This window comes from Pogoniulus pusillus, chromosome 8 (genome assembly GCF_015220805.1).
Source record: "Pogoniulus pusillus isolate bPogPus1 chromosome 8, bPogPus1.pri, whole genome shotgun sequence".
NCBI classification, from domain to species: Eukaryota; Metazoa; Chordata; class Aves; order Piciformes; family Lybiidae; genus Pogoniulus; species Pogoniulus pusillus.
The window spans coordinates 2,207,751-2,231,825 of NC_087271.1; the positions used below are offsets into that span (position 1 = coordinate 2,207,751).

Here is a 24,075-nt window from a genome sequence, read left to right on the forward strand (position 1 = left end):
CAGGAGGAGGAGGAATGGGTTCAAACTGGCAGAGGGGAGATGTGTTAGGAAAGGGTTCTTTGGAGTGAGGGTGGTGAGACCTCCCACAGGAGGCACAGGTTGCCCAGGGAGTTTGTGCAACAGAGAATCACCCAATGTGATCAATTTATCCCATTGCTTCTTGTCCTATCCCAGGGAGCAGTGAGCAGAGCCTGTCCCAGCTCCTGGCAGCCTTCAGATACTTGAAAACATTTATCAAATCCCCTCTCAGTCCTCTCTTTTCCAGACTAAACAGCCCCAGGTCCCTCAGCCTCTCCTCATAAGCCATGCCCTCCAGTCCCCTAATCATCCTTCTAGCCCTCCACTGGACCCTCTCCAGCAGATCCCTGTCCCTCTTCACCTAGGTTGGTTTCACACTTGAAAAGGACTATGAGATGTAAGGCATTTCAGAAAGGTGATTCCAAACATCCCTTCCATTCCAGCAGCAGAGAACAAACCACCCCTGAGTCACTGCAGAAACTGCTGGGAAAAAATGCATGGTCTTGTTGGGACCCATAGCAGAAGTCAGCTCCAAGCATTGTTAGGTCCATTAGGGAAAGTGCCTTATTAAAGCATCCTGAGAGTATCTCATGTGGCTTTCCTGAGGTTGTGTGTACAGAAAACACAGAGGGAACTGTAGGAGCAACCAGTGCCCTGCACCCAGTGGAGAGTAGCTTTGCAGTCCTTATCTTTGTCATTTTAAAGCTGTGGACTTTTTCAGGCCCTCTTTCTCGTGCTTAAGCTTCCACAGACAGACAGAAATGATTTGGGATTCTTTTTATTGTTTGATCTGTGCCCCCAGGTGAATTTTTTTGTGAAATTTCATCAGTCTGTGGAACTTCATAAAACTAAAACTGAGAGAATTGCTCTAAACATCTCTAAGTAATTATTTTTTATCGATGCAGATGCAAGAAAGATCTGTTGGGTTTTGCCAGCGTGTTCATACAGTCATAGAATCAGGCAGGGTTGGAAGGGACCACAAGGAGCAGCCAGTTCCAACCCCCCTGCCATGCCCATGGACACCCTACCCTAGAGCAGGCTGCACACAGCCTCAGCCAGCCTGGCCTTAAACATCTCCAGCCATGGGGCCTCAACCACCTCCCTGGGCAACCCATTCCAGCCTCTCACCACTCTCATGGTAAAGAACTTCCTTCTCATGTCCAGCCTGAGTCTCTCCACCTCCAGCTTTGCTCCATTCCCCCCCAGTCCTGTCACTCCCTGATAGCCTAAAAAGTCAGATAGAGTTCAGATAGAGTCTAAATGAAGAAGTGAGAACTGCTTTTGTTTTCAAAAAGCTTGTTTGTTTAGAACCATAGAATCAATCAGGTTGGAAGAGACCTCCAACATCATCCAGTCCAACCTAGCACCCAGCCCTGGCCAAGTAACCAGACCATGGCACTAAGTGCCCCAGCCAGGCTTGGCTTCAACACCTCCAGGCACAGCGACTCCACCACCTCCCTGGGCAGCCCATTCCAATGCCAATCACTCTCTCTGACAACAACTTCCTAACAACACCCAGCCTAGACCTCCCCTGGCACAACTCCAGACTGTGTTCCCTCTTTCTGTTGCTGCTTGCCTGGCAGAAGAGACCAACCCCACCTGGCTACAGCCTCCCTTCAGGCAGCTGCAGACAGCAGTGAGCTCTGCCCTGAGCCTCCTCTGCTGCAGGCTGCACCCCCCCAGCTCCCTCAGCCTCTCCTCACAGGGCTCTGCTCCAGGACCCTCACCACCTTTGTCGCCCTCTTCTGGACACCTTCCAGTACCTCAACATCTCTCTTGAATTGAGCAGCCCAGAACTGGACACAGCACTCAAGGGGTGGCCTGAGCAGTGCTGAGCACAAGGGCAGAAGAACCTCCCTTGTCCTGCTGGCCACACTGCTCCTGAGCCAGCCCAGGATGCCATTGGCTCTGCTGCCCACCTGGGCACTGCTGTGTGTATATTCCCTGGGCTTTTGCACTGGCTTTTCAGAATGTGTAGGAAGAAAGGTGGTGCACAACAGAGACAAGGGGTGGGGTGGCATCAGTATTAACTGTAAAATAAAGGACACTAGAAAAGAGTTTCTATATCTGGCCTTACTGTGGCCATGTCTTCCATTCAAGAGATCTGACTGTCTAATTTCATAACTTGTGTTACAGTTTGGGGCTGTCCCTTGTAGCATATGCTTGTAGGAGAGTTATTTCTAGATGTATAGCCCAGTTTTTGAGCTGCTCCTGTATGCTGCAGTGCTGATGAAAGATTGCAGACTTGAGCTCTGTTTTGAGTGCATGCACGTGGTTGAGTTTGGTCTCTGCAGAGCTCAGTAAACCAGGCATTGTTTTTATTGTTGGGTTCAGATGTATGTGCTTCATTCACCTGATGGGGGGCAGTGAAAGGGAAACCCATCTGGGCGTCCTAGTGGATGGGAGGTTGACCATGAGCCAGCAGTGTGCTCTTGTGCCCAGGAGGTCCAATGCCGTTCTGGGGTGTATTGGAAGGGCTGTGGCTAGTAGGTTGAGAGAGGTTCTCCTCCCCATCTATTCTGCCCTGATAAGGTTGCACCTGGAGTACTGTGTCCAGTTCTGGGCCCCCCAGTTCAGGAAGAACATAGAACTGCTTGAGAAAGTCCAGTGCAGAGCCACAGAGATGCTGAAGGGAATGGAACAGCTCTGTTATGAGGAGAGCCTGAGGGAGCTGTGGCTGTGCTGCTGGGAGAAGAGGAGCCTGAGAGGTGACCTCATTCATGGTTATAAATATGTGCAGGGTGAGTGCCAGGAGGCTGGAGCCAGGCTCTGCTCAGTGATGCCTGATGACAGGCCAAGGGGCAATGGGTGGAAGCTAAGGCATAGGAAGTTTTGTTTGAAAATGAGGAGGACTTTTTTCCCTGTGAGGGTGACAGAGCCCTGGAACAGGCTGCCCAGGGGGCTGTGGAATCTCCCTCTCTGGAGACACTCAAAGCCCACCTGGACACATTCCTGTGTGGTCTGGCACAGGTGATTGGACTGGATGATCTTTGGAGGCCCCTTCCAGCCCCTGACAATCCTGTGGTTCGTTGCATGCTTTCCTACCTGGTTAAGTAGTAGGCTTGTGCCATTGGAAATTAAATACCTGGTGTGGTTTGCTGCCAGCAGGTACTGCTGAATCTCCTCAGTGCTCTTGAGTAGCTCCAGTCTTTGCCTCCTTAGCTTTCACTGTGGCCTCTGGTGGGGCATTATCAAGAGGCCACAAAACCTGATGAATTACTGCCCTAAAAGCCTATGTCATTCTACCTGATGCTTTGTGTTTGTGAGTAATGGTAGCCACTCTGGAGTGAAAGGACAAGCTGATTTATACAGTTAGTATAATACAGAGCCTATAATATTGATCTCTTTTTATAGCAATGATTGCTTCTCAGGGTATACATTTTGTTTCCTGCCATGAACACATGGAGCATCTATCAGGATGACAACACAGCCTGGGGTTCATTCTAACGGTGTGAGGCAGAAGGATGGAGGGGTTTGGGCCAAGAAGATGCTCCTGGTAGAATTCCAATGAGGGTGTGCATGCAGGAGAACGGGAGAGGCTAGAGGACATGCTCTGAGGTAGTGTAGGACAGGAAATGAAGTCATGCTTTCAGCTTGCCCTTCTGACTGAGGAGCTGCATGCTTAGCACTTTGCCTGCCTTTGGTGCAGCGTTGGTTGCTTTTCTCACTGGTTCGAAGCCAGATCCAAATCCATTCATGACAGTGGGAGTTCTGCCATTGGCTTCACTAGGACTTAGCACCTCATGAGTAATTTAGAAGCTGCCTTGTCTTTTTAAAGTTATGTTACTGCATTGCCCTCTTCCAGAACGGAGCTTTTTAGATGTAATCATCCCCAAAATGTTGCTTTCCTCTCTTTCAGATAGATCATGTGGTCCAAGGCCATGTCGCCTTCCCGGAGCTCCAGTCAAAAGCTGCAGCCAGGTCAGTCCTCCTGTTCCTTTAGCATCAATTTGTAAAGCAGGTATGTGATAACCTCTGTCCCCAGGACTGCAGCATTGCACTGCTGTATCCTTGCACTGAAACAGGGCAATTAGCAGTCTGATAGTGGGTTGGAAAGATGTGCAGAGCCTTGCCAGGTGATTGCTCAAAGATGAAAGCTTTGAACTCCCCTCAGATACCTTTGTCATATCTAAGTGGTGATATTAACTTTCTGCTTTTCAACTTCTTTTATACCCAGCCCAGGGTGTTTCTTGGAACAACAGCATCATGCTTGGGCTAAAGAGGTGTCTTAATTTGTAGGTGACACTGTTAAACTCTGAGGATGAGATATATCTTAAATTAGGAATACATAATCCAATATTTCTGAAACAGCCATCTGAAGGAGGGCACAGCAAGCATATAAACACCTCCTGCATGGCAGCACAAACAGCACAGAAACCTCAGGCTGAATTCTCAGACCAAAGTTAAGGCGTGGGAGTGAATTGGAGGTAGCTCCAGGATCCCTTGAGCAGGAGGCTGTGCACAGTGTGGAATTCTAGTTTGGTCTGCTGTGGAAGTGGATGAAGACAGCCCAGACACTTCTCTCAGATCTGGACTTTCTCAAGCTCTTTTGGCTTGGGTTCCCTTTGAGATGGTTCATGTCACTCCCAGAGAGATCTTAGCTGAACAGTTAGGCACACTGGATGGAAATTTGATTGCCTTTTAATTTCTTACTCCTCTGCAGATTAAAGGGGGGAAAAATAATAAAAAGAGCAAACTTGGCATTTTTTCTCCAGTCTTTGACTCTGGTCTAAAAGGCAAGGCTCAGCCCTGACAGATGTATTAAGCACATGCAGTTACAGTTATTTGCAGTCCTCTCCAGGGGTATGAAGCTACCTGGCTTCTCTGGATGACTCCTCCATGCCTTATAGTGCTCAGTGTCTGACTGGACTGGTAAGACCCTGACCAGGATTCTCAGACATGTAGTGGACTTCATTCACTATCAAACAGATTCCTGCTTCCTAGAATTCTCTCTGTTGTTGTTCTTCAGAAAGGCAATCAGGAAATAAATGCATCTCCCTGTCCTTGGCATAAGGATTGTAGCCAAATTCAGGCTTCCAGGTTATTTTCTGGTGTCCCCATACCAAGCATGATTAGTTTAGTTTGTAGTACCAGGGTAAACCTTTATTGTTTGTGGTGGAACAATGGGTATAGAGTGACCTGTACTAGGTCTGCTAGTGAACTGACTGACCACAACTGATTCCATAGTGCAAAAAGCTTGGGTGGTGATGTGGTTAGGACACTAGATCAGAGTATCAGGAATAGAACTTTGTGTTGTGTCAGAACTGTGGGTGTGATTCTCCTGTGGTTAGTGAAAGTGCAAATAAGAAGGGTTATAATATTCTCTGAAAAGCATAATATTTGGAGAGGTGAATTCACTCAGTGCTGTTCTTATAGTGCTTCCCAGATAGTGCTCTCCCAATGGATGCTGCCAGTTCAATAAACAACTCTCTTACTAGCTCCACTTATCCAGGAGGCTCCCAGGTGACCTTCTTGTGGCCTTCCAGGATCTGAAAGGGGACTACAAAAAAGCTGGGGAGGGACATTTTAGGCTATCAGGTAGTGCCAGGACTGGGGGGAATGGAGCAAAGCTGGAGGTGGGGAGATTCAGTGGAGGTGAAGAGGAAGTTGTTGAGCATGAGAGTGGTGAGAGGCTGGAATGGGTTGCCCAGGGAGGTGGTTGAGGCCCCATGGCTGGAGGTGTTTAAGGCCAGGCTGGATGAGGCTGTGGACAGCCTGCTCTAGGGCAGGGTGTTCCTGGGCATGGCAGAGGGGTTGGAACTGGCTGATCCTTGTGGTCCCTTTCAACCCAGGCTGATTCTATGACTTACTTCTAACCTTCTCAAATATTTGTTTCATTCAACATAATAATAATTAGAACACACAGAGAAAAAGAAAATTGGACCTGAATTTGTCTCCTTATTTCTTCTTTTCTTTCTACACATGCAGCAGAAGCTTCAGCCCTGTCACATAGCAATACAAGTAGGAGGCATTCTTCTGCTGGACAGTGTTGTCCCAAACTTAGGATTATGTGCCTACTTATATTAAGTTATATACTTAATAATAGTGTTTCAGTTTGGGGGATTGTTGGTGATGATGATAAATTCTTTGCCTAAAAATCTCAGGGGAGATTCTTGTGTTTGATATGTTCCTGGTATGGGCTCAGGCATTGCAAATGATCATCGAAATGAAACAAACTAAGAATTCCTTACTTAGCTTTGCATCTTGCCAGGTGCAACACTGGGAAGACTTAAACTGATTTTGTTGTGACAAAAAGCGTGTCTGGATCATGTTCATGGTCACAAATCTGTGCCTCTGACTTGCTGCTACTTTCCTAACCCTGTCTTTCCTTTCTCCCAGGCTTCCTAAGAAATAGGCTGAGCAATGCAACCTGTCTGCTGAGCAGCTGATCTCACAAGTTTCACTGTGCAGGCTTCTGTTGCTTTGCCTATACCAGGAAGCAGAGTTTGCAAGCTGCATTTATCCTGGTTGATTCTATGTTCTACATGACTGATACATTAAATCATAGAATCAGCCAGGTTGGAAGAGACCTCCAAGCTCATCCAGTCCAACCTAGCACCCAGCCCTAGCCAATCAACTAGACCATGGCACTAAGTGCCTCATCCAGTCTGCTGCTTCACCTCCAGGAAACACACACAAGCTTATGGTGTCATACTGCATACAGCACAGACTTGGTAGAAAGTGCCTCTGCCAAGTGTTTGAAAGAGTTTTTCAGTCACTCAACAGATGAAGTACCTTGGGCCCATAGCTGTTATGAAGGGAAAAACCTAAAAGGTGTGGAAAAAGTAATTCTAAGGATATTTGCCAGCTGGGCAAGGAAGGGGATTCTCCTGCTTTACTCTGCTGTCATCAGACCCTCTTTGGAGCACTGTGTGCAGTTCTGGAGCCCCCAGCACAAAAAGGGCATGGAACTGTTAGAGCGAGTCCAAAAGAGGACAAGAAAGATGCTGAGAGGGCTGCAGCAGCTCTGCTCTGAGGACAGGCTACAAGAGTTGGGGCTCTGCAGCCTGGAGAAGAGAAGACTTTGAGGAGACCTTGGAGTGGCCTTCCAGTATCTGAAGGGGGCTACAGGAAGGCTGGGGAGGGACTACTGACAAGGTCTTGTGATGACAGGACATGGGGGAGTGGGTTTAAACTGGCAGAGGGGAGATTCAAACTAGGTGTTAGGAAAGGGTTCTTTGCAGTGAGGGTGGTGAGACTCTGGCACAGGTTGCTCAGGGAGGTTGTGGAGCACAGAAGCACCCAATGTGATCAAAGATCATATTGGGTGCTTCTGTGCTCCACAACCTCCCTGGAGATGTTCAAGGCCAGGTTGGATGAGGCCTTGAGCAACTTCCTCTAGTGGGAGTTGTCCCTGCCTATGGCAGGGAGTTGGAGCTGGCTGATCCTTGAGGTCCCTTCCAACCTAAACCATTCTATGATATGTAGATCTTAAGCATCTTTGGCTGAACTGTTCTGTCAGAGCTGCAGCAGTGTTTAATCCTTGTGAGAGTAATCAGGCAGGATGTAGAACAGATAGAAGCTGGGATGTCTGGTAGGTCTGTGCTTAAGTGAAGCTTTCCTTTCTTTTCCATCCCAGCAGAAAAGCCATGATTTAGACTGGAGATAAAATGACTTTGTCCTTAGCATGTACTGCTTACAGTGCAGTCTATAGGGAGGTAGAAAACAGGACCACTTCTACAAGAGGGGAGGGAAAAAAAATGCTTATAACCTCCAAATTATCATAATTCAGGCCCAGGAAGACACATAAAGTCCATTTCCAATTAGGTGAATAATGATGTGAATTAGTTATTTTAATGCCTTCCAAGTGTAGTTCATTTTTGAATGATATCCTCTGATAGCATCCACATGGAAAGGTATAATTGGAAAAACATGGAGCTGAATGGTTGGATGCAAAGGATAAATATACAGCTGCTAGCAGGTCAGGAGTCAAACTAGTAAAGCATATGCCAAATTCCCTCAGGGAGCTCATTAGTGTGTGATGGAATATCCATGTAGAGGCTAAGTGAATATCACTGTTTGGGTCTGCAGTGGATGAGACAATGACTAATCAATCGTAATTAGGGTTAGATGTTGTAAGTGACCTACATGCCTAGAATCAAACACCTCACTTGGAGGTTTCCAAGGAGCCCAAAAAATAGATAAAGATATGAAGCTGTTTATGGTGGTGTGAGTGCTTGAGAGAAATATTCTGGGCATGGAATGTTGCTAGAGTCCTTGCAAGCCCAAGCACTGAGGGATTAATCTGGAGTCCTTATTACAAGAGGGATGTGGAGATGCTGGAGAGTGTCCAGAGCAGGGCCAGGAGGATGCTCAGAGGGCTGCAGCAGCTCTGCTGTGAGCACAGACTGAAGGAGTTAGGGCTGTTCAGTCTGGAGCAGAGGAGGCTCCCAAGTGACCTTCTCGTGGCCTTCCAGGATCTGAAGGGAGCTACAAAAAAGCTGGGGAGGGACTTTCTAGGTTATCAGGGAGTGACAGGATTGGGGGGATGGAGCAAAGCTGGAGGTGGGGAGAGTGAGGCTGGAGGTGAGGAGGAAGTTTTTGATCATGAGAGTGGTGAGAGCCTGGACTGGGTTGCCCAGGGAGGTGGTTGAGGCCCCATGGCTGGAGGTGTTTGAGGCCAGGCTGGCTGAGGCTGTGTGCAGCCTGCTCTAGGGTAGAGTGTCCCTGGGCATGGCAGGGGGGTTGGAACTGGCTGATCCTTGTGATCTCTTCCAACCCTGCCTGATTCTATGATTCCATCTTGACTTTTACCATAAAGGTGGGGTTTTACCTTTCCTTTTTTTGCCAGTTTTTTTTTTTAGAGGGCAGGGCAAGACAAGTGGGAAGGGCTCAAGTAGATGAAATACATTTCAGATCTCATACTGATGCCATTTAAGCAGGTCCTGTCAGACTTCAGCTTCGTTTCATATGTTTTAAAGCCTTTTTTCTTTCCTGTGGCCTGCCAGATGGACTGCTGATACCTTCTGATCTTAGGTGGTTTGACACTGATTTTCCTAGCATGATTCTAATTCACTGTTAGTCCTAAGATTGCTCTGAGTCCAGGGGAAAATCTGTGGGATATTGTGGAATTGGGTGTAGTACCCGGGCTTAGACACAATCCTGTTTAGAGCCTTGTTCGACTCCTCCCTAAAATAGCAGCCACTTGCATTCTGTCCTCCACCCTTAGTGCTGCATCTCAACCATAACACACACTGAAATGATTATGGCTTAAAAAAGGAAAGCTCTAAGTCCACTGCTGTTGATTCATCACAGAAAGTGCTAAACATTTGTAAAGGGTTTTGAGTTCTCTTTTCTGCCTGGAATCCTCCTTCCTCCCCTCTCAGCTTTCTTTTCTCTCGCTTTCTCTTGCACAGCCTCAGTGCCTCTCTGTTAGAGACAAGCATCACCAGCCCCCCAGGTGTCAAACAGCCCTGGCTTACCTAGGGACCTCTAGGAGTCAATGTACAAACTCAAGATCATAAACTGTTGTTATCTCCCCTCATCCTGTGGAGCTGAGGAGTTCAGCTGGCCCATTGAATGGAGGTGCAGATAGGCATCCCTGCTGCCTGCGTCCGGCAGTGCCGTGGCCTTGGCGAGCTGCTGGTTTTGCTTTTCTCCCCATTTCATAGAGCCATAGAATCACAGAATCAGTCAGGGTTGGAAGGGACCACAAGGATCATCTAGTTCCACCCCCCCTGCCCTAGACCAGGTTGCTCACAGCCTCATCCAGCCTGGCCTTAAACATCTCCATTCATGGGGCCTCAACTGCCTTCCTGGGCAACCCGTTCCAGGCTTGCACCACTCTCGTGCAGAAGTTCCTCCTCACCTCCAGTCTGAACCTACCCATCTCCAGCTTTGCTCCATGTCTTTGTTTTTATCCATATGCTTTGTTTTTAGGTTTGGGGTTTGCTGTTCTTTGATGGGTTTTTCTGCATCTGATGATAGTACAAATGTTTTATGTTTGATGAATAACCTCCTCCACTCTTTTTCCAACTGCTTTTTCCTTCTAGTGCTCGCAGCATATATACATACTTGAACAGTCACCTGGATCTGATTAAGAAATCTTTGCCTGTGGGTTTCCTCACTGTTGATTTACATGTTTGGCCAGATTTCCATGGCAACAGATCTCCCTTAACAGATCTGACACTGAAGGGCATGGTAAGAAACAGCCTGTCTTTGCAGAAGGGTCAATACAGGGGAAAAACAAAAAAAGCCTAGGAAGGAGGATTTTTTTTCTTTCACTTTTAATCCTGCTCCTCCTCAGCTATTTAAACCATCCCATAGGGTTTGTGTTTCTTGCTGTGTTGGGAAGTGTGCTGATGTTTCAGTGGAAAACCAGAGATCACTGTGGTTGAGGTAGCACTGCAGGCACACTGATTTTCTAAACCTGTGAGAAGTGTTGTGTGTGACACAGCCTCTTGCCCAGGAATCCCAGCTGGGAGCAGTGAGAGAGGAGTTGCTGTGGTTAACTCACCTCTAACAAATCTTGCAATGGATTTCAATGCAATTCATAGAATCACAGAATCAAGCAGGTTGGAAGAGAACTCCAAGCTCAGCCAGCCCAATTTAGCACCCAGCCCTAGCCAAGCAACCAGACCATGGCACTAAGTGCCCCAGCCAGGCTTGGCTTCAACACCTCCAGGCACAGCCACTCCACCACCTCCCTGGGCAGCCCATTCCAATGCCAATCACTTAGGCAACAACTTCCTCCTAACATCCAGCCTAGACCTGGCCTGGCACAACTCCAGACTGTGTCCCCTTGTTCTGCTACTGATTGCCTGGCAGCAGAGCCCAACCCCACCTGGCTACAGCCTCCCTTCAGGGAGCTGCAGACAGCAATGAGTTCTGCCCTGAGCCTCCTCTTCTGCAGGCTGCACCCCCCCAGCTCCCTCAGCCTCTCCTCACAGGGCTGTGCTCCAAGCCTCTGATCAGCTTCATCACCCTTAATTTTAGGTATGGCTGTCTGGGAAGGAATGAAATATTCTGAGGAGAGATTAACTGATTTAAACACATGAATGTTGAGTAAATATGCTGTATTGGAGTTGTTGGGTGGTAAACTTCAACAGAAAATGACAATCCCCTATGTTAAAAATGGGCATAGATGCTTTCATGACTGCAGGTAGGCAACCTCTGCCCTGGTCAGACCTCATCTTGAATACTGCATTCAGTTTTGGGCTCCTCAGTTTAAGAGGAACAGGGATCTGCTGGAGAGGGTCCAGCAGAGGACTACAAGGATGATGAGGGGACTGGAGCACTGCCTGATGAGGAGAGGCTGAGGGACTTGGTGCTGCTTTGGAGAGGAGAAAACTGATAGGGGATTTAATCAGTGTTTATAAAGATCTGAGGGCTGGGGGTCAGGAGTAGGGGGACAGGCTCTGCTTACTGCTCCTTGGGATAGGACAATGGGTGTTAAGTTGCATCAAAAGAGATTCCATGTCAACACAAGGGGGAACTTCTTGACTGTAAGGGTCCCAGATCACACTGTAACAGGCTCCCCAGAGAGGCTGTGGAGTCTACTTCTCTGGAGCCTTTCAAGGCCTGCCTGGATGTGTTCCTCTATGATCTGTGCTAGATTGAGTGGTCCTGCTCTGGCAGGGGGTTGGACTGGTTGATCTCTTTGGGTCCCTTCCAACCCTTAATATCCTGTGAGCCTGTGAACCATGGTGCTTCACACACCTTTATTCAAAGACAAAGTTGGTCTGATTCTGGCTTGGGGATTTAAAATTCCCTTTTTTTTTAGTTCCAAAGGCTTGAAATGTTGTGTTCTGCACAAAGAAGTTGTCACAGCAGTGTAGTCCAGAGAGACAAAGAGCAGTGTTTGGAAGCTCACCAGAGAGCTGTGCTGGGGAGATGTTCAGCTCAGCTCTAAATGTGTGGATGGTTTCTCTTCACTGACCTTCAGGGTGGTAGATCAGCTAGGATGTTACTGTGCAGAACCACAGCAGAAGAATACCACCAGAGGGTCATTTGATGATAACAAAATACCTGGTCATTAATGCAGAAATGGTCTTCAGAGTGGCACCATGGCCTTGAAGTGAGCACCTCAAGCTGCTCACCCCCACCAAACTCTGCTCTCTTTGAGGCTGAGGCAGGGAAGGGCGTAGGTGTAAGCACTGCAACGTGTTTTAAACCACAAACCAGGGAAACATCCAAAATAAAAAGATGCTTTTTGTGGGTTTGGGTCTTAATAATGCCTGGGTTATTTTACAAAAGAATGCTGCAGGAGAATCAGAATTTCCTTGCAAATACTGGCAAGAGCCACATGGTTTCTGCCCCAATTCTGGCTGCTTTCAAGTCCTGCCTATGCTGATCTTAATCCAGAGTAACTACAGCGCAGTATTGATTTGTGTCAGAGGAGAGGAGGTTAAGATACAGCTTTAATTATTAATTGTGTTCCAGAATTAGGGTGCATGGAAGGGAGGGGGAGAAAGGCTTTTAAAAAGTTATTTTTGTGGAATAGCATTTTCATATTATTACATTAAATACATTCACAAGCAGTGTCTGAGTCACAACATAAAACTGTCAGAGCTAATCTGTCTCTGATTCCATCCAACCTGCCGCTTGTTCTTCGCTCCTTTGCAAGGGCAAGAACAATTTCTGGAGCAGGAATAACATGTTTAACATAACACCATGTGTACAGCTTACAAAAGCAGCACAGGGAATGAGCCCTTCATACTTGTTACAACAAGAAAGCAGAGAGCAAACGCTGAGGGTTTTGCTTTGGCTGGGTTTGTAATTGAGCCTTTTTGATCTCTGCACAGGTTGTTGGACTAACGCTGTCTCGGGGTCTGGACGAGCTCGCCCTTATCTACTTGGCCACCATCCAAGCCATTGCTGTAAGCCATTTTTAGTGCATAAAAGAGTAAATGAATTGTCTCCTCTTCTGTGGCAGACTGATCAGCCTCTTCTGCTGAACAGATTTCTAATAATAGGTGAATTCCTGTAATGGACTTCTTAAAGGAACACGATGTTGGTTGTACACGTTGGTGACTACTCCTTGCTCTACAATAATCAACAGAGTATGGAAAAAATGTTCCCTTAAAGAGTTTTCTCCTTATTACCATTCTGTGAATGGAGCTTTTTGCCTCTAGTGCAGATGTGAGGAAAGAGGCTGATGCAATGTGGGGTAGTATTAACCTTCTAGGCTGCCTAGAGGGGAAAAAAAAGAGCTTTGGCAATGGTGTGAAAGAACTGGTGCTCCCCTGAAATGCCTCAGCTTCAGATTGCTCCTAAATCCATGGATTTCCCCTGCTTGCCTGTTAGATGAGTCATAGAATCATACAATGGTTTAGGTTGGAAGGGACCTCAAGGATCAGCCAGGTCCAACTTCCCACTAGAACAGGTTGCTCAAGGCCTCATCCAGCCTGGCCTTGAACACCTCCAGGGAGGTTGTGGAGCACAACCTCCCTGGGAAACCTGTGCCAGTGTCTCACCACCCTCACTGCAAAGAACCCTTTCCTAACATCTACTTTCAGTCTCCCCTCTGCCGGTTTAAACCCATTCCTCCTCATCCTGTCATTACCAGACCTTGTCAGTAGTCCCTCCCCTGCCTTCTTGTAGCCCCCTTCAGATCCTGGAAGGCCACTCCAAGGTCTCCTCAAAGCCTTCTCTTCTCCAGGCTGCAGAGCCCCAACTCTCTCTGCCTGTGCTCATAGCAGAGCTGCTGCAGCCCTCTCAGCATCTTTGTGGCCTGCTCTGGACTGGCTCCAACACTTCCATGTCCTGCTTGTGCTGGGGGCTCCAGAACTGCACCCAGGACTGCAGGTAGGGGCTGAGGAGAGCAGAGCCAAGGGGCAGAATCCCCTCCCTTGCCCTGCTGCCCACACTGCTCTTGCTGCAGCCCAGCACAGGGTTGTGTCTGGGCTGCACTCACCCTGCAGGCTCCTGTGGAGCTTTTCATCAGCCCAGACCCCCAGGTCCTGTTCCTCAGGGCTGCTCTCAGCCATTCCCCACCCAGCCTGGAGCTGTGCTTGGGATTGCACTGGCCCAGGTACAGGACCTTACTCTTGGCCTTGCTGAATGTGATTAGGTTGGCCTGGGCACACCTCTGCAGCATGTCAGGTGCCTCTGTGTGGCATCCCTGCCCTCTAGCAAGTTGACTGTGCCACACAGTTTGGTATCATCTGCAAACAGTCAGCACACTATGCCACAGCAGGTCACAGGGGGTCTGTGATTCAGTTCATGACACTACAGACCAAACAGACCCCATCCTAAACCTCTCTCTGCAGGACAAGTAGTTTGCCTGGTGTAACTTTTCACGCTGATGGCTGCATTTGCTGTAAGAGCAGACAGAAGGACCATCTGTATCAAGTGGCCTCTGCTAACATGCAGAGATGGGGCATTTTACTGCAATACTTTATTTCTGCCCTGATTTTTTCTTGAAGCTAAGATTTGCAGTTCAGAAGCAGTTCTGGTTTGAAGTGAAAACCTGGGCCAAAGAAGTGGTTTTCAAAGGCTGGTGCAGAGTGTTTTCCCTGGGGCCTGCTGTCCCCAGGCATTTGGTGACTGTTAGCCACGTTCCTTTGACAGATTCTTTTGTGCTTCTTTATTTTCAATAGAAAAAATTGGTTGAACTTGAGGTGTTCTTGCAAAATATGAAGAGTTTGATGAATTGGGGAGTTTTCCTGACCAAAAACTCTGTTCAGCTGGCAAGCTTCCAAACTTCTCTGCTGTTTAAACAACAACTTTGCTAGGCTGGGTCAGCCATCTGGGATATAGAGGGTGGGAGGCTGCTGTGGATTTATTGGGAATTGTACATCTTCTGTGTTAACCCTCCCTCCTCTGAAGGAGCTTAACCTCAGCCTGGAGTTCACTGCTCTGAGTTAGTGAAGCACAGAATGGCTCAGGTTGAAAGGGACCTTATCTACTCCAACCCCCCTGCCGTGGGCAGGGACACCTCTCAGCTAGACTCAGCTGCTCAATGCTTCATCCAACCTGGCCTTGAACACCCCCAGGTAGGAGGCAGCCACAACCTCCCCGGGCAGCCTGTTCCAGAGTCTTACCATGTTCGTACTGAAGAACTTCTTCCTAAGAACTAGTCCAAACCTACTCTCCCTCAGTCCAAAACCACTCCCCCTGGTCCTCCCTCCAAACACTCTGATGGAATTTCCCTTTGCAGCCTTCCTGTAGGATCCCTTCAGGCATTGGAAGGCAGCTGTAAGGTTCCTCTGGAGTCTTCTCCAGGCTGAACATCCCCATCTCCTTCAGCCTATCTTCATGGAAGAGATGCTCCAGCACTTGGACTATCTTTGTGCCCTTCTGTGGACTGACTCCAACATCTCTCTGTCCTTGTCATGCTGGGGACACTACAACTGGATGCAGTATTCAAGGTGTGGGGCTCAGCAGAGCAGAGTAAAAGGGCAGAATTCCCTCTCTTACCCTGCTGTGCATACACCTCTTGATGCAGCCCAAGACATGATTTGCCTCCTGGGCTGCATGAGAGCACTGCTGGCCTATGCTGAGCTTCTCCTTAGCCAACACCCCTTACATATTTCTTTCTTCAGGGCTACTCTTGACCCACTCTGCAGCCAGCCTGGATTTGTGCCTGGGACTGGCCCAGGCATAAATGTTCTAATCTTTTTCAAGCTGAATGTAGCTTGGCTGTACCTGATGCTTCAGGACTGGTGCTAGGAGTGGCCCAACCCAGATGTTCGAATCTTTTTCAAGCTGAATATACCTGATGCTTCAGTATAATCCAACTATTTAAATCAGAATGTCAGGAGAGTTTCAGCAATGCCAGCAACTGATACTGGCCCCTGAAAGGCCTTTCCCCGTGTGGAACAGGTGGAAACCTCCTCTGCTGGAAGTCCTGGGGAAGTCACCTGTTATCTCCTTATATGACACAGCTCAAATGTTACTGTAAAATGCAAACACTCTGTTGAAGACTCAATTCAGCATCTGCTGATCTTTTTATTTTTGATAGCTAATTTTGTTGCTGCTGCACTTTGAGGATAAGGCCATACTATAGTTCTCATTGTGAGTAAACACAAATCATCCTAACACTATTGGAGCAGTGACTCAGAAGTAGACAGCAGACTTGATTTTACCTGGATGTGTTTACTTATTGCAGATAGGATACCTAAGAAATTCGATTTTCCCTCTCACTCTCCATCACTCCCCATTTTAGCTTCACTTTTGTTGAAGGAGAAGTTTCTCCTCCAGGACAGCCCCCATCCTGTACCATTAGCTGTCTTCAATGGCTGCAAAAGAGACTTTAAACCTAAAAGTCTTGTGGTAAGTGTCAGCCTGCCCACAGAATGTTAATCTCTGCTTTTCTTTTCAGCAGGGAGAAGCTTTTTTTCCCTCCCCCTCTTCTTATATAAAATTTGCATCTGAAGTCCCTGGATTTGCATTTTCTCCAATCCAGGATTAAATTAGCTTCCCCCCCACTTCCCTCCAGTGAAGTAAGCCTGGCTGTAAATTCAATTGCTGCCTGAATGCAATTTTCCAGGCAGGTAAACACCAAATCATTTCCACGGTGTGCTCTTTCTCAGGGTCTCTGACATGTGGATGTTGGGAGAGAAGTTGTTAATAACCCTGAATGTAAGCAGCAGTGAAAGAGAATAACCCCTTCAGCATTCACTGCCAAGTGCACTGCAGCAGCCAGATGGGTGAGAACAGGAGCAGAGATACAATTGTGGCCATCAAGCCCGTTCTGAGGAGACAGACTCTTTGTAGGGCAGTTGGTTTCTCCATCATTGCAGTGGTGGCTGTGTGCTTTGGAAATTGGCCCTCTCTGGCAAGAGGGAAGTGATGGATTTAGGCAGCTACTGAAGTTCCTCCCAAGTGCTTGCCTGAAAAACCAAAATAGCTTTTGAAGGCCTCTCCAGAGTGGTGCCAGTCATTTGTACTGACTGTGATGGCTTGGGAGTTCCCTGCCTCCCCCCTGCTCTTATAAGATCACCCAGGCCAGACTCAGGCAGCTGGAAGTTAAGGGATGAAGCTTTATATTTGCAGCTTAGCACAGTAGACAGGCAGGTATTTGCAATAGTTACAGCTATAGACAAAGCTGAAGTGGTACAGAAACACCACAGCCCTCTCAGAAACCAGAGTCCCCAGGAGGGGCTCCCAACCACCCTTCCACCTTATAGAATCAGCCACGTTGCAAGAGACCTCCAAGCTCATCCAGTCCAACCTAGCACGAGCCCTAGCAAATCAACCAGACCATGGCACTAAGTGCCCCAGTCAGGCTTGGCTTCAACACCTCCAGGCACAGCCACTCCACCACCTCCTGGGCACACAGAATCTGTGATTCTGTGCTCCACAACCTCCCTGGAGGTGTTCAAGGCCAGGTTGGATGAGGCCTGGAGCAACCTGTTCTAGTGGGAGTTGTCCCTGCCTATGGCAGGGGTTTGGACCTGGCTGATCCTTGAGGTCCATTCCAACCTAAACCATTCTATGATCTTGTCAAATTCAGAGCTTCAAAACTGACTTCCAAGGTACTATAAACATCCTGGAGCTTTTGAAGACCAGCTTGGATGAGGCCCTGAGCAACCTGTTCTAGTGGGAGGTGTCCCTGCCTATGGCGGGGGGTTGGAACTGAATGATCCTTGAGGTCCCTTCCAACCTAAACCATTCTATGATTCTATGAAATAGCTTCTCAAAGACATGGAAAATGTTCTTGCAGGAGGAAAGAGGCAGAAGGTTGATTTCAGTGAGGAGCTGGAAGCAAGCAAAGCAAACAGAACATTCCTTTTAAATGGCCAAGCATTTGCTTTCATCATTTGCAGAGCAGAACACTGAGCTGTTCACTTTGGGTGTCTCAGAACCAAGGCTGTACATGAAAAGCTGAAAAATATGCCTTCATTTTAGATGTTTCAGTTAATCCAGGCATGAAGTGGAACATTTTATTTTGCATAGGGCAAAGGCCAAGAGAAATAGTTAAACCAGTAGAAAATTCTTCAGGTTTTCCTTTTTGCTGAAAAGACAGAAAACAGAGAGGTTTATTTGCTCCTTTTTTACATTCTGGTTTGCTGTTTGGCTTCAGCTTGGAAATCTCTCTACTGAGAGTGATTTTCAGATGCTCTTAGACAAAGTAAATAGAAGGGTTTGGTTGGGTTGGCTTTGCCATGTAGGTTTTAGTTCTGGATCTGGCAATGTTTTCCATACTCTGTTGCACTTGGTCACAAATAGCTGCTTATCATTGCTGTCAGCTTCTCCTGGGGCCCAGTTCTCTGTCTTCTCTAAATCCCTGCCTCTCACACTTGTCAGGGCTTCCCTGCAAGCCCCACTTCTCTGTGTTATTGTGGGCTGCTGTGTCTTCACCTCTTCAGCCAGCCCCAGGATGTTTACTGCAGTGTGCTGTGCCCACGTACTTCCCAATTCTTCCTGCCATTTGTTTGCTTTTCCTGCTTCTTAATAACAGTGTCCATTAGTGGCTGGAAGCTGGGCAGAGGCTGTACCCCTGCAGCTCTGTTCCCAGCACTCAGGTTACTGGTAGGGGCAGCTACTTATCATTCCAGTTTGAGCAGTATCATTCCAGTTTGAGCAGTATCATTCCAGTTTGAGCAGTATCATTCCAGTTTGAGCAGTATCATTCCAGTTTGAGCAGTATCATTCCAGTTTGAGCAGTATCATTCCAGTTTGAGCAGTGTCATTCCAGTTTGAGCAGTTATCATTCTGTTTTTGAGCACTATCCTTCTTGCTTTGAGCACTGTCATTCTGTTTTGAGCACTATCATTCTGTTTTGAGCAGTATCCTTCTTGCTTTGAGCAGTATCCTTCTTGCTTTGAGCAGTATCCTTCTTGCTTTGAGCAGTATCCTTCTGTTTTGAGCACTATCCTTCTTGCTTTGAGCACTGTCATTCTGTTTTGAGCACTGTCCTTCTTGCTTTGAGCACTATCCTTCTTGCTTTGAGCACTATCCTTCTTGCTTTGAGCACTATCATTCTGTTTTGAGCACTGTCCTTCTTGCTTTGAGCACTATCCTTCTTGCTTTGAGCACTATCATTCTGTTTTGAGCACTGTCCTTCTTGCTTTGAGCACTATCCTTCTTGCTTTGAGCACTATCCTTCTTGCTTTGAGCACTGTCATTCTGTTTTGAGCACTGTCCTTCTTGCTTTGAGCACTATCCTTCTTGCTTTGAGCACTATCCTTCTTGCTTTGAGCACTATCATTCTGTTTTGAGCACTGTCCTTCTTGCTTTGAGCACTATCATTCTGTTTTGAGCACTGTCCTTCTTGCTTTGAGCACTATCCTTCTTGCTTTGAGCACTATCCTTCTTGCTTTGAGCACTGTCATTCTGTTTTGAGCACTATCCTTCTTGCTTTGAGCACTATCCTTCTGTTTTGAGCACTATCCTTCTTGCTTTGAGCACTATCCTTCTTGCTTTGAGCACTATCATTCTGTTTTGAGCACTGTCCTTCTTGCTTTGAGCACTATCATTCTGTTTTGAGCAGTATCCTTCTTGCTTTGAGCACTGTCATTCTGTTTTGAGCACTGTCATTCTGTTTTGAGCACTATCATTCTGTTTTGAGCACTATCATTCTGTTTTGAGCACTATCCTTCTTGCTTTGAGCACTATCCTTCTTGCTTTGAGCACTATCCTTCTTGCTTTGAGCACTATCCTTCTTGCTTTGAGCACTATCCTTCTTGCTTTGAGCACTATCATTCTGTTTTGAGCAGTATCCTTCTTGCTTTGAGCACTGTCATTCTGTTTTGAGCACTATCATTCTGTTTTGAGCACTATCATTCTGTTTTGAGCACTATCATTCTGTTTTGAGCACTATCATTCTGTTTTGAGCACTATCATTCTGTTTTGAGCACTATCCTTCTTGCTTTGGGCACTATCCTTCTTGCTTTGAGCACTATCATTCTGTTTTGAGCACTATCCTTCTTGCTTTGAGCACTATCCTTCTGTTTTGAGCACTGTCCTTCTTGCTTTGAGCACTATCCTTCTTGCTTTGAGCACTATCCTTCTTGCTTTGAGCACTATCATTCTGTTTTGAGCACTGTCCTTCTTGCTTTGAGCACTATCATTCTGTTTTGAGCAGTATCCTTCTTGCTTTGAGCACTATCATTCTGTTTTGAGCACTGTCATTCTGTTTTGAGCACTATCATTCTGTTTTGAGCACTATCATTCTGTTTTGAGCACTATCATTCTGTTTTGAGCACTATCATTCTGTTTTGAGCACTATCCTTCTTGCTTTGGGCACTATCCTTCTTGCTTTGAGCACTATCATTCTGTTTTGAGCACTATCCTTCTTGCTTTGAGCACTATCCTTCTGTTTTGAGCAGCATCGTTCTTGCTTTGAGCACTATCATTCTGTTTTGAGCAGTATCCTTCTTGCTTTGAGCACTATCATTCTGCTTTGAGCACTATCATTCTGCTTTGAGCACTATCATTCTGTTTTGAGCACTATCATTCTGTTTTGAGCACTATCCTTCTTGCTTTGAGCACTATCATTCTGTTTTGAGCACTATCCTTCTTGCTTTGAGCACTATCATTCTGTTTTGAGCACTGTCCTTCTTGCTTTGAGCACTATCATTCTGTTTTGAGCAGTATCCTTCTTGCTTTGAGCACTATCATTCTGTTTTGAGCACTATCCTTCTTGCTTTGAGCACTATCATTCTGTTTTGAGCACTGTCCTTCTTGCTTTGAGCACTATCATTCTGTTTTGAGCACTGTCCTTCTTGCTTTGAGCACTATCATTCTGTTTTGAGCAGTATCCTTCTTGCTTTGAGCACTATCCTTCTTGTTTTGAGCAGCATCGTTCTTGTTTTGAGCAGCACCATTCCTTTTTAGCATTATCCTTCTTTGTTAGCAAACTCTGTTGTAAGATCTGTTTGCTCTCTGGTGTTCATCTATCTTTTTTCTTCCTTTCTTTCTTTTTTATTTCCCCCCTTTTAAGTTGGGAACAAGACATATATTGGAGACCATGGAGGCAGCAGGGCATCACATCAACACGTTGTTCCTGTGCGGTGGGCTGAGCAAGAACCCTCTCTTTGTGCAGATGCATGCTGACATTACTGGTAAGTGAGAAGAAGTGTGGGTAAAAGAGTGTGAACTATTTTAGGTGGTTAAATACTTTTTGTTTGGAAAAATAAATACTCTCTTTATATAGAACTGTGTTTTGGTGGTTGCCCAAGAACCATGCAATGAAAATCCTCAGACTGGACGTGAGGAGGAAGTTGTTCAGCATGAGAGTGGTGAGAGCTTGGAATAAGTTGCCCAGGAAGGGGATTGAGGCCTCATCCCTGGAGGTGTTTAAGGCCAGGCTGGATGAGACTTTGGGCAGCCTGATCTAGACTAGGGTGTCCCTGGGCATGGCAGGGGGGCTGGAACTAGATGATCCTTGTGATCCCTTCTAACCCTGCCTGATTCTATGATTCTAAATGTTACTTTCTGCAAGATTGAAATTCCTGAAATGTAAAGATACTTGAATAGCACTGAGATGTGCTGCAAACAGAACTCCACACTTTGTGTTGTTAGAAAACAGCTTCCAGGGAGAAAACTTCCAGCGTGATTTCCAGCCTGTGGTGCTTTAGACTTGCAGGGATTTTGAGACAGTGCAGCAGGACAGGGACTTTTAATGGCATTTTTTAAATGGCCATGTGTGAATTAGGTGTCAAAAAGGTTCCTCACTGTCAGGTTTTTAAAAATGGTTCTAAATATGCTATAGAAATGATTCCATTCAATCAGATCAGTTAGATGAGGATACTGAGCACTAGGTTTTATAGGCCAGTTGCTGTCCCTGGGGATGTTGAAGCAAAGCCTGGGCGAGGCACTTGGTGCCATGGTCTGGTTGATTGACTTAAGCAGGGTGCTAGCTTGGACTGGCTGAACTTGGAGGTCTCTTCCAACCTGATTGATTCTATGATTCTATGGTTTGCATAAGATGTGTTTTACTAAAATTTCTCTTAGATAATCCTACTTGAATTGTTTGGTTTCTGACACTTCCTGCTCATACTGGGCATTGTGTGCATTAGGTAAAACAATTCATTGCTGCCTACCACTACCTGAAGGGAGGCTGTAGCCAGGTGGGGTTGGGCTTTGCTGCCAGGCAACAAGCAACAGAACAAGTGAACACAGTCTGGAGTTGTGCCAGGGGAGGTCTGGGCTGGATGTTAGGAGGAAGTTGTTGGCAGAGAGAGTGATTGGCATTGGAATGGGCTGCCCAGGGAGGTGGTGGAGTGGCTGTGCCTGGAGGTGTTGAAGCCAAGCCTGGCTAGGGCACTTAGTGCCATGGTCTGGTTGCTTGGCTAGGGATGGGTACTAGGTTGGGCTGACTGAGCTTGGAGCTCTCTTCCAACCTGGCTGATTCTATGATGCTTTTCTAAATTACTTCCATGTCTGTACCATTAATATGATTTAAGGGATAATTTCTCCACCTCTGTGGCATTGCTTTTGGTTCTATAGAGTTCCTAATGGGCAGAAGGTGCTGGGTATGTGATCCTTTACAGGAGGAGGTCTCAGGTTTGCACACTGGTCTTGGTCTCCCTTAAGCCTATCTGTGTTGGACATCTAAGAACACAAAATCACTGTGATTGGAAAAGGCCTTCAGATGAACATACTGGAAAGAATGTGGGGAAAAAAGGAACAGAATTTAGTGTAAAGGGCTTCTGAGCAACTTTGAATGATGTAATGACAGGATGAGGGGGAATGGGTTTAAACTGGCAGAGGAGATTCAAAGTAGATGTTAGGAAAGAGTTCTTTGCAGTGAGAGTGGTGAGACACTGGCACAGGTTGCCCAGGGAGGTTGTGGAGCACAGAATCACCCAATGTGATCAAAGATCACATTGGGTGATTCTGTGCTCCACAACCTCCCTGGAGGTGTTCATTCTGTGCACCACACCCTCCCTGGAGGTGTTCAAGTCCAGGTTGGATGAGTCCTGAGTGACCTGTTCTAGTGGGAGGTATCCCCGCTTACAGCAGGGCATTGGAACTGGCTGAGCTTTGAAGTCCCTTCCACCCTAAACCATTCCATGGTCCTGTGTGTGTTTTGGGTGTATTTTAGATTAAGACCACCTGAGTTGTCATGAATAAATTTTAAGGCTCAGATCTGGGGCATTGGGTCTGGAGACCTAACTCACTCTAGCATCAAACCACATTTCATAGCCTGATGGAGGAAGTGAGGTGAAAATGCGCTTTGTCTGCTTACCTGAGATGAAAGCAGAAATGGAGATGCAGAAAGGATGCCCTTAAAATTCACTAAATAGGTTGTACTCAAAGTAAGGCTTTGTGGAAATGACATTGTTGAGTTCATGCCTTGTGAATTTCATCTGTGTGTCAAGTTGGGATGCTGGTTCGTGATGTGTAGAAGAAAAAGATCTGTGAAAAGGTATTCTGATTAAAATGTAATCACAAGTTCTTTGACTGTAACTAATGGCCAAGTGCAGTTCAGTACAAAAAGGCCTTTTTGCAGCCTGGAGTTCTCCCCCATTTGTAAAATCAGTGACTGACAAGGGATGTCAGAGTTCATCTGAGTGAAATGCTCTTGGTTATGTTGAACTCATTAGAGCCTATCAGATAAAATAACTAACATTCCAGGATCAATCCCCCATTCTTGCCTGCAAAGGGGAAAAAAAAGACATCTGAATATATTATTGTTAGCTGCAAATGCCCCTGACTCAGCCATGCAGGCAGACAACAGAATTTCCTAAGCCACTTGAAAAACTATCTTGATCTTTTTGTTTGCCTGGTAAGAGTTCAGCATTTGTTCTGATGATGCCAAACGTGCAGGCGGGTTTCGAGCAGGCTGAAGACTGCTTACTGCCAAACAGCCTCCGAGATCTCTGCCTCAGTTTTAGTTGGCTTCTTGTTTGGACTTGGCCCAAGCTCTCACCTGTGGTCATAGAATCATGGAATAGAATCATAGAATCAAGTAGGGTTGGAAGAGACCTCCAATATCATCCAGTCCAACCCAGCACCCAGCCCTGTCCAGTCAACCAGACCATGGCACTAAGTGCCCCAGCCAGGCTTGGCTTCAACACCTCCAGGGATGGAGACTCCACCACCTCCCTGGGCAGCCCATTCCAATGCCAATCACTCTCTCTGCCAGGAACTTCCTCCTAACATCCAGCCTAGACCTCCCCCGGCACAACTCCAGACTGTGTCCCCTTCTTCTGTTACTGGGTG

General features: G+C 46.8%; 1 protein-coding gene across 3 annotated transcripts in view; it reads left to right on the forward strand.

Moving 5' to 3' along the window:
- FGGY (FGGY carbohydrate kinase domain containing) overlaps window positions 1-24,075 on the forward strand; it is a 169,844-nt gene that overhangs the window by 105,095 nt on the left and 40,674 nt on the right. For all 3 annotated transcript variants that reach the window (XM_064146960.1, XM_064146962.1, XM_064146961.1), the window contains exons 10-13: window positions 3,878-3,939; window positions 10,011-10,158; window positions 12,762-12,836; window positions 20,849-20,969. In XM_064146960.1, the coding sequence (XP_064003030.1) occupies window positions 3,878-3,939; window positions 10,011-10,158; window positions 12,762-12,836; window positions 20,849-20,969 (406 nt within the window). The remainder of the gene's footprint in view (window positions 1-3,877; window positions 3,940-10,010; window positions 10,159-12,761; window positions 12,837-20,848; window positions 20,970-24,075) is intronic.